The sequence below is a fragment of the Chroicocephalus ridibundus genome, chromosome 2 (genome assembly GCF_963924245.1).
Source record: "Chroicocephalus ridibundus chromosome 2, bChrRid1.1, whole genome shotgun sequence".
NCBI classification, from domain to species: domain Eukaryota; kingdom Metazoa; phylum Chordata; class Aves; order Charadriiformes; family Laridae; genus Chroicocephalus; species Chroicocephalus ridibundus.
In genome coordinates this window covers 142,293,946-142,304,274 of record NC_086285.1, presented here as the reverse complement: position 1 = coordinate 142,304,274, position 10,329 = coordinate 142,293,946, and the positions used below count along the sequence as shown (strand labels likewise).

The 10,329-nt window shown below is 39.4% G+C and overlaps 1 protein-coding gene across 7 annotated transcripts in view; it reads left to right on the top strand.

Annotated features, from left to right (window-relative positions):
• The window catches only part of RUNX1T1 (RUNX1 partner transcriptional co-repressor 1), a 114,765-nt gene that overhangs the window by 75,190 nt on the left and 29,246 nt on the right, over positions 1-10,329 (top strand). For all 7 annotated transcript variants that reach the window (XM_063327179.1, XM_063327183.1, XM_063327180.1 and 4 more), the window contains one exon: positions 2,306-2,487. In XM_063327179.1, coding sequence (XP_063183249.1) covers positions 2,306-2,487 — 182 coding nt within the window. The remainder of the gene's footprint in view (positions 1-2,305; positions 2,488-10,329) is intronic.

Sequence of the window (10,329 nt, the reverse complement as noted above, 5' to 3'; positions counted from 1 at the left end):
CCTTTGTGTCCAAGGCCATTTTGGTTTCAAGAGTCTGTATGAGTACACTTGAGTTGCCTTAGGAGCCTGATCTCTCTCTCCTAACAGTAGGGAGAATGTCGGTGCTTCATTCTGCATCCAGCTTCCAAAAAACTAGTTCTTGTTGTGTATCAGGGCCATGGTGACCAGAAGCAGTCTCTACGTTTGACCTAGCCGTAGAGAGGTCCTGATTCTTTTTCTTTCAATAAACCAGTTATTTTTTACTATATGGTTTGATAAAGATTGTTTAGCATAATGTCTTGAGCAGATTGATAGTAATTGTGTTGAACTAAATATTTTCAAATACTGCTTTTCTTCACTTTAAATTTAAGTTTTTGTCTGTTTGTTGCTTGATGCCATTATAAACCCAAAAGTCCTCTTCTAAATCGCGAAGTGTGTAATTCACAGTTTTCTGTAATAACAGCTAAAAAATTAAGACACTGAGTAGATCAATGTTTAATAAATATATTAAAAGTTGTACATGTCTGTTCTGTGGACAGAAAACATGTTCAACAGATTTTGAACAAAGGATACCTTTAATTGCAAACCTTCATGTTTATGGTTGAAGAGCAAGAATGAACATTTCTTTAGGAGAAGGAAAACAAGTAAAATAAAACAAGGTTTTTGTTAGCCAGTTCAAAATTTGGTTGTCTCCAGGAGCCAGGAGTGTCCGTGCATGAAATAGATCCCTTTCGTTTGTGATAGTGGATGAGGAAAGCAAATGTCTTGTTTTATCTTGATTTCTCAACTGCAAAGTGGGGACTTCATGCTTCTACCTCACAGGAGTGTTGAGATGTGATGATACATCTTCCAAACACGTATCCCTTTGAAAATCCTAGGTCTGATGATATTATTTCCTCCAGATATTTGTTTATAAATATATGTAAACTTCTCCAATCATTTTCTGCCACGTGAGGCAGCTTAGGTAGTTGGATGTCTTGACCTTAATTCTTTGTAAGCTTTGAGAAAATAACAAATGAAACAAGTGGTTTCATTTGTGGAATGTGGAAACAAATGAAACAAGTGAAAAACCCTGCTCACAAAAGCATTTGATATCTCTCTCTGTTATGTGGTAGCCTTGGACAAAAATGTGACAGATAATAATCAAAGGAAGGTATTTCTTTGGTACTTTCACAAAATATTTCTGTTCTGTGGAAGTCTGAAAAGACTTCATGTTCCACAGTCAGCTGTCCTTCCATCCTAAGATGAATAAGTGATAGCGATTGCTGTTTTTTTTTTTTTCACCATTGGAGTTCTTTGTCTTACCTCTAGTTACTAAAGGTCATGACATTTAATCCAATAGTTGAAAATTCCCAGGCCAGAAATCATTGTGCACTAGGCACGGAACAAGAGAGGTCAGGGCACATCACCTTATGGCACAAATACGTAGGGAAGAAATGACTGGACTATCTTTGCACCGATGTATGCATATGCTGCAAAGAAAGGAAGATGTTTCTTGGGATGTGTAACTATCTCCTCCTATGGGAAGGACATACAGTTCCACCTTGGTCCCAAACCTGTCAAGAAGTGTGACTAAGTATGACCCCAGTAGATGGGCAAAATGTGCCACCCAGGGATCAATGAGCATTTTCATTTCTCTGTGTCCAAGTCCTGGGACTCTCCAGCCCATGACCCAAGTCTCAGTGGGGCCCTGAGAGGAAGGTTAAAAATGTTTCTGGTACATCTGGCTAGGAGGAGGGTCGTAGCCCTCTGAGTGATTAACTGAAGCGCTGGAATATGAGATTTTGTTGTAATCTTTATCTTAATGTGTAACTGCAAGTGTAATGGGAAAGCTGAGGGCAACCCTGTTCTCCCCAAGGCCGTTGAAGGATGGTGACTGAGGCAATCGATAGAGCTGCAGATACTATGGTTTCAAACCATTTCTAAGTACTAACTGCAATCTGAATGGGAAACAAATATTGAAGAAGTTTGTCACTTGTTGAAAACTGCAGCTCCATAGGAACTCATGTTTTGGATAGTAAGAAAGGAGATGAAGTCAGCCAGGGCAGTGCTTTTTCCGCTTTTAAAGATGTGGAGCTCAGACCTAGTTTGTCACAGCATTTGCAGTTCTATTTTCCATTTTCATAAGTAAACTCCCATTCTTCCATGCCTACGTGCCACAGCCATGACCCGACCCCGTAAGGAGGCCACCACAACACACCTAGTTGAGGATGCTCGCAAGAGGTTCATCCCAGGGCAGGCTTTGCCTTTGCTTTCTGCTTTTTCTGCTTCGCCTCTTGAAATTTCCTGCAAGCTCACCTCCTTAACGCGTGCGATGCTCTTGCAGGCCAATCTGCCCCTGCTGCAGCGGGAGCTGCTGCACTGTGCAAGGCTAGCCAAGCAGAACCCAGCCCAGTACCTCGCCCAGCACGAACAGCTGCTTCTGGATGCCAGCACCACCTCACCTGTTGACTCCTCAGAGCTGCTTCTCGATGTGAACGAAAACGGGAAGAGGCGAACTCCAGACAGGTAAGCACCGCCGTGCCTTTTGCAGCCCGCTCCGAAATGTCCCATGGGTCGGATATGCCGAGCTCCACTAGAAAGGGGAGGGCCTGTGGGTGGGTGCCTGGGGGGAACTGGGATGGTGTTCCCTGGGTGCAGGTCCTGCCATCATTACAGCTGTGCCATGCCCAAATCACCTTTGTGTATATGTGTATGCATGCGTGTGGGGGTGTGTGTGTGTATATATGTATGTAGGTGTATATATATAGGGAGTGTGTGTGTGTGTATACACACACACACACACACATATTATATATACATACATACATATATACATACATACATACATATATATATATATATATACACACTTAGGCAGCCTGCGGACACACGGTGGTCATATTGACATAGAAATATAGAAATAATACTGGCCAGCCAGTACCATGCTATTTGGTGCATACTATTTCTGTGCAGCATTAAAGCGATGAGCAGCAGATCACTCCAGCTCCATATGCAAGTCCTTTGCATTTTAGGTTTTGTTGGATTAAACAGTAAATATAGGGGAAGTGGCTAGGCACTCATATTGGGAAGGATGAGGCAAGCTCCGGAATGTAGTCAGGGCTCTAACTCCTTCTGCTCTGCCACGTTTCCATATCCATATATCCAAAATGCATAAGGATATTTCTTCCAGGAGAAATGTTCACTGAAAGCTGTTTTATTGTTAAGCTGAGACAGACTCCATGCAGAAACAGGGTCAGCAAATGCGCATGTGCACAATACTATAGCTTTAGGGATGTGGAACATTCTTCTCTTTTCTTGTTTGAATAAAGTGCTTTGTTTAGTGTTAAAAGAAAGTTACTCTTGTGGTTATTTATTTTTAACTGTCTTCCTGTGATAATGTTAGAAATTCAGCTAGTGTATAAATATGACATTTGGGAGGCCCAAATACTGGATTTTTCTTAGCTTTGTTTGCCATGGATTTTATAATGTGGAACTCTTTTATAATACTGTTCTGCCAAATGTGACTACCTGCATGCACAGGGCATGGTGTGCATTCTAGGTATACTCTAAATGAAAAAGATGCAGATTTGCGAAGTCAAGAAAGCTTGCAAGTTTTACAGGTGATGTTTTTGTGTAGGGACAGGACATGATAGCACAAAGCCTATGGAGAAAATAAAGTCTGAAAGTTCGTGAAGCTGGTAGACAGAACCATGAAATATTTTAGTATATATGAAAGTGAGATATTCATGATGTAGATTCGAGATCTTGAAAATGTCTGCATAGTAAAACTTTAAGCCAGAAGTGAACATAAAAATTGAAGTAATGTATTCATTAGATAGACAAAAACGTGGAAGTATTTGAAACTGGCTAGCTTTAGACTGTGTTTCAGGGAAATCCCTATGGACCAGCAAGAAAATAAAGGTAACAGTAGAGAAGCCCTTTTCCATGTATCCTCTTTTCACCATTTTTTCCTGACAACTATGCCAAACTGAAACTGCCATCGGTGTTAACACAAACCTGCCAACTGCATCCAAGGCAGGTGATTAATTTTCAGACATTTTCCACATAGTCTCTTACTCCATACAAAGAGATAACATTTCCAAAGCTGAAATTTAGCTCTCTGGGGCAGTTCTGCTGCGTATCCTCAGTCTTTGCCGAGCAGTGTACCCAAACGGCTCTAAAAACAGCCTCTTAAAATCTTCTGCATCTTGTGAATAACTTAAATATCAGCATGTTGTAGTCCAATGTTAGTAGCAGACACAGTATTTTCCTACAAGTAGATAGACACACATTGAATTATCTCATAAGCCTGTGAGGTCTTGCTTGGTGGGAATAGAGAGAAGAGGGATGTGCCTTCTCCCCAATACCTCAATATAGAGCAGTATTACTCGCGTCTCCCATAGGGTCACAAAGGAAAAATGGGCAATAAAATATTTCCTTTGTTTTTTCTTCCTTAGCATTCTGGGATAATACTCCCCCTCTTTGAGACCTAGTTTGACAGTGTTCAATTTTGGTTATTTTATAGTAAATATGGGGTTGGGTGGTGCAGGTAAAGACTGGTGTGAGAACTTAGTAATGAAAAGACCCCGTATTAGTCTTATAGCAAAAAGGACATAGGAGTAACCCATAAGGGGATTGCAGATCAGAAGAATATTGGATTTTAAAGTCAGCCTTCCGCTTTTAATTAAAACTGAGGCCTAGACCTAGAGGGATTTAAGCCTGGTGTATGGATTTTTTTCTCAGTGTTTCTTTTTAGTTAAAATACATAGGTGCTCTTGAAACTCAGGAGTCTCTGCTAGCAAGCAAGTGCCTTTGCCTTCACAACTGAAGTCTCTCTTAGGCTCCGTCCATCTCGGGGAGTCTTCAGTTCCTCTCCATGTAGTAATGCAGCTTCTGGGGCCAGGAGTAGACAGTTTAACTTCCATTGATGTGAGTAAGACCCTGCATTTGAATTCCCGGGGTCCAGGGAGGGGCTGTAATGCGGGGTGTCCCACTGGCCTGCGCACTCCGAGGTGCCAAAGCTATCAACTGGCAGCCTCTGTCGATCGCTGCTTGAAATTGGGCTCCTCAGTTCTGGGGAAGCAGCGGTTCAGAAAAGCGCATCCTTTCTTTTTTGACCCTGGGATTCTTTGCTGTTGTGAAAGACCTGGAAAGACTGCCCAGCTCACCCATTGGATAGTGCCTTGAGCTTGAAAATGGAGTTGTTTTTGCAGTATCAACAACCCTGTCACTGGTTAATCACACCTATTTCTTCATTGACTATGACTAAAGCTATACAGAAAAAAATAAAGTCCTAACGGTAGTTCTGGATGAACTCAAGAACATTTGTACTACAGATTTAGTAAAAACAACAAGATCCTATTGGAAAGATTCTTAAATTTACTGAATGGGAGCTTGCATACCTTTTAATTTGGATAATGTAAGTAAAGCAACGACAAAAAACAGTCCTCAGAGTCAGAGCATGCCTAGACTGAGTGACTGTTGAAACCAAATACTTGTCTGGCTTTATACTCATTACACTATTAATTATTTTAATTGTTTACAGAGGAGCATGAGGAAACATCTGGAAATAAATATACGTTTTGTTTAGGTATCTAAGTAGTTTTCAAATATACTAATAGAAATACAGCAGAAGATATGAGGCATCCTTTTAAGAGGAGTGCTGTGACACTGTTGCTAGAATATGGAAAAAAATTATTAAAAGGCAAGGTCTTTCCAGGAGAACTAAATGTGGTTGGAATAATTTTGTTTGGAGGTATGTCTCTCACTATACTAAGTTATGCTATCTTTTTCACTTCCCAAGGGATATGAGATATATACTCACACACATACACTGTATATAATGCGTATGTAATATATATATCTCTCATATATAGATGTGTGTGTATGATACATACATCTATATATTAGAAATATATATACACACACATTGTTCCGTATTTACATTTTCCTTTTGGGCACGGATAACTGCATACCGTTGATTCCAATAGAGGTAAAATACAATGAGGGATTAGGCAAAGGAAGTGGAACGTGTGCATTGCACAAAACCACATCCACCTCGTGATTTTTTGTTAAAGAAAATCCACATACAGTAATTTTTTCTGCTTATAATTTCAGAACCTTTTTTGCATATGCATTTTCCAAATCTGGTTATTTATCTGCATATCCAAATCTACTGTATGTAAGGTTTTATAGAGCAATCTGACAGCAGAGCTTTGTGTTTTACTGAATGTTTTCTTGGTGCATATGGTCTGACACGGATGAGCAGCCACGGTGAGATTTTGGAGTCTATTAAACTAGCTCATTAAAAAGATCAATCTGTTTCTGTAATAACACTGGGAACCATCAGTCACTGCAAGAGAGAAAAACTGACACCTGAGGAGACAACACATTTTGGTAATTTGTTCATGACATGTCATGAACAAAGTGTTCACTATATTTTGTTTACAACTTTTGGAGTTTACGTGCTACTGTAATAAAGCAAAGGAACTTGGACCAATGTGAGTTTTTATTTTGGTGAATGAATGCTTAGTTATAAATAACATGATTTGAAATACATTAAGTATAAAAGACTGTTAATTAGTCATCCTTTCAGCTTGCTGGGAAGGGCTGTATGGCACGTGAGCGTGTCATATAGTGTCTATACTAATGATAGCTGCCTACAAAGTGAATATAGGGCATTTTTAAGGAACAAAAATTTGTTAGGGTATCTCTACAGAAGAAAAGTGGCCATGATTGTTTTGTGACTTTAGAAAGTGCTGCTGTGCTTGCGGTATCCTTGGCACCCCTGGCAATGAATTCATGTTGGAGGTAACTGGAAACAGGGGCCGACTTTGATAATTCTGTTAGGCAAATCTTTTTATTTTAAGAAGTTCCTCCACATCTCAATAAGGTGAAGGATGCTTACAGCCCTTATAGTGATGCCTCTTGTAAGCCATAAATAATTTTGAGGAATTTTAAACAAATTTTCTCAATATGGACTGTTAGCAAGGACATATTAATCTTTTCTGTAACACAGTAATGTAAACAAAACACATCTTTTAACAATGCGTTATCACATCTTTGGTCATCAAGACTTTATTGGTGGAAGTCCAAATTAAATCAAAGCATCTTGCACAAATAACAGATGAACAGCTTTTGCCTCCTTCTTGCAAGCTGACTTCAGTTCTTTGAAATTGGTGTAATACTCGATCAGGTGAAACTTAATTTTCCAGACAAGGCAGTTTTGCATGGTCAGATTTCCCACCCAGGAAATTACCCATAAATTGCAATAACTTAAAATTGAAATGGTAACTTATGAACAACATAAAGTGTCTTAATGGGTACAGACTAATGACTAGTATCTATTCTGCTATCTTTAAACTGAGTAAATCATGGCTCCAAGTAAAATGATTCCTTGAATGTTTATAGCTGAAGGACCCCTTCATTATCATATTGCCAATTTTCCAAACGGCGGTACCGATTTATGTGCGCGTCAAGGAAAATGTGGCCAACAAGAAAAAGAAAAATGAGAAAATGTGTCAGTTAAGCTTCCTACACATTTAATGTTATATCCTCCCTACAGCTTGTTGTTGCTGTGCAAAATCAGATGGATCAGATAAAAATCAGATTAAATCAGATGAAAATTGTGGGGGTTTGGGATTTGGAACTAATACTCACATGGATCTGCCAATTGCTGTGAAACAGGAATGCTTCCCCAGGCACCTGGGGAAATGCTGCTGTCCCAAGGAGGGGAGACCTGGAAGAATGAGTAGGACTGAGATCAGAAGCAGAATAGTAGGTTGAGTTCAGGGCATCTGAATTATGACCCTCTTTGGTACTCAACTGTCTGTCTTTTATCACTATATTCAGTACATTCAGATGTAGTAAATTTGCCAGTGATTCCCATTCTGATGAGACTTTGAAAATTGTTACCTTATTATGTACTTTATATGGTCAAAACCACTAAATGAGTTTATATACAGCCTCGTTCTTTTATTCTGCCAAGTTGTTAATTCTGCCAGTGCAGAAAATATAACAACAAATTGTAGAATCAAGATTTCAACACCCAGAAAAGACCCAACGGCCATTACCCAGTGTAATAGCAAAAATAGGAATTTAATTTCAGTAAATGTGTTTTCAATGGTAATGTTGATTTCTATGTTAGTTAAACTCAGGGTTCTAGACAAAAATGGATATGCTGGTGTGTTGTCCAAGCTAATGCAGTTCATTCCAGTAATTAAGTATAAAACATTCCTTAAAAAAAACCACAGAAGTACCTGTACAGTGAGGTGCAAATGTGTATATTTGTATGAAAATACATGATTTTAACATCTAATTATGGTTCAGAAAGGTTTGCTTTTCCTGCACTGAGTGATGAAAAAAAGTCAATGAAGTTATTTAATTATTTACAGTTTCTGAATTTTTCCTCTATCTTTGTTAGAGATCATTCCAACTGTAACACTAAAGAACTTTGTCAAATTAATAACTTGGCTTGTACATGCAGGAAAGTCCGTATTTTGCTTGTGTAGTATTTTCACAATTGAAAGGCCTGGCTATAGAGTTTGTGTAGATATGTGCAAAGGAAACACACACCAGCAACTAAATACAAAACTTGTCTTGGAGAGCTGTCAAAAACATCATTGTCCATTGGGAGTTATTGCAAGCAGTTCCATCAGGCCAAAAGGCGTTAAAAATATATGTTGGTCCTCGAGTTTTCCCGATTAGGAGTTTTCGTAGCCATTCTGTGTTTGCTTTGGAACGACGTACGTACTTCCCTTTAACAAAGTATGTCTTTTATATTTCTGCCCAAAATTAGAACAGCTGTCCTGCAGTATTGGTGAAAGATTCTCCCTTCTTTGCCAAGTTAAGGTACAATAAAATATATATACCTGCAGCTTCTCTGGCATTAATGATTGTGGTGAGGCCCTGGAAAATCTCTTTACTCCTTCTGAAAACGGTGCAACCCATCTTTTCATTTCCTGCCAGTAATTGCAAGATCTTACTTTGATCCTTTCTCCCAGTGGATATTGGCAAAGATTTGGTTTCATCCTTCCTCTCATTGACATTAAAGGAGAACCTATTGGGGGGCAACAATACATTGAGCGTTTCTCCACAGACAGTCCCTCAAGGTTGGTTGGTTTGTGGGGGAGGGTTTGTTGAAGGGCAGTTGGTTTTAACAGCAGGCAAACAAGAAAATGAAATCAAATTTACCTTCCTGACAAAGTGACAAAAAAATTGTGTTATTATTAGGAAGAGATATTACGCCATCCATAAATCATAGAGAAGAAAGTTTTCTTTAAAAAATGCTGGAATGTATCAGCTCTTTAATAGAGGTTTTTGGAGGGAGGGATGCAACCTCAACAATCTGTGATATTTATATCTAATAATGTTTCTGTTCACAGCTAATATTTTGTAGGTTTTGTTTATTCCAGTGGTAAAACCCCCCTCTACTTCAGTGAAACGAAGCTTTCCTAAAAGGAGTTGAAGTAACTCTGGCCTTTCTTTTCTTTTATTTTAATGGAAAATTAATTCAGTATGAATTCCAGGTTCCCAGGTAGAGGTGCAAAGTAGAGACTTTATGATTTGAACTGATTATGATTATGAATTGAATTGAGCATCTATAACGTAAAAAACTGCCCTTCTCCCTGAAAACTCTTCAAAGTTGCCTGAGCATAAAACCCCTGTCTAAGGGTAGTGGAGTGGGAAATCTTGAATGCTGAGGACTTGAGTCTAACCACATCTTCCTGCAAAAGTAATGACAGGCACGGCACCTTTGGCTGAAATAGCCCAGATGGTACAAAAATCTCTGAAGGAAGTATTTCTCATCATCCTGAGTAATTCTCGCCCAAAGTCTTAGTGTGACACTGATCTTGTGAACTCATCCTGGCATTACGTATAACCAGCCTTCAGCACACTGACATGCACTACTTTAAGACTATATGCTGTCCTCTTGAAAAAAACACGTATTTCTTTAACTGTGAATTTCCACTAATCACTATATACTATAGCACTACTGAAAGTAGGAGTTTCTCAACGTCTAGCTTCACGTATCAGTTGATTGTTTCAGCTCTGCAATTAATGTGTGTATCCATCCCGTGAGTGGGAGATTTCAGTGAATGCTGCTCGCTCTCCAGCCCAGCTCCCTTCAAGCCGCTCCATCGGAAGGCTCACCTCGCTGCTATTTCTCAAGTTACAGGGATAGTTAGGCAAGGAGAATGTGTCCTTTGTGTATTTTGAAAGAGCTGTGTTTTGAAATGTTCTGCAACGCCACACACTTGGAGCAAAGCGAAAGAACAAGCTTTAGTTCCTGGAGCTGCATGTGTAGGTGGGGGTGCATGTTCCTGAGCAGCTCTGCTCACCGAGGGAATTAAAAGTTCCTTTGCTTTG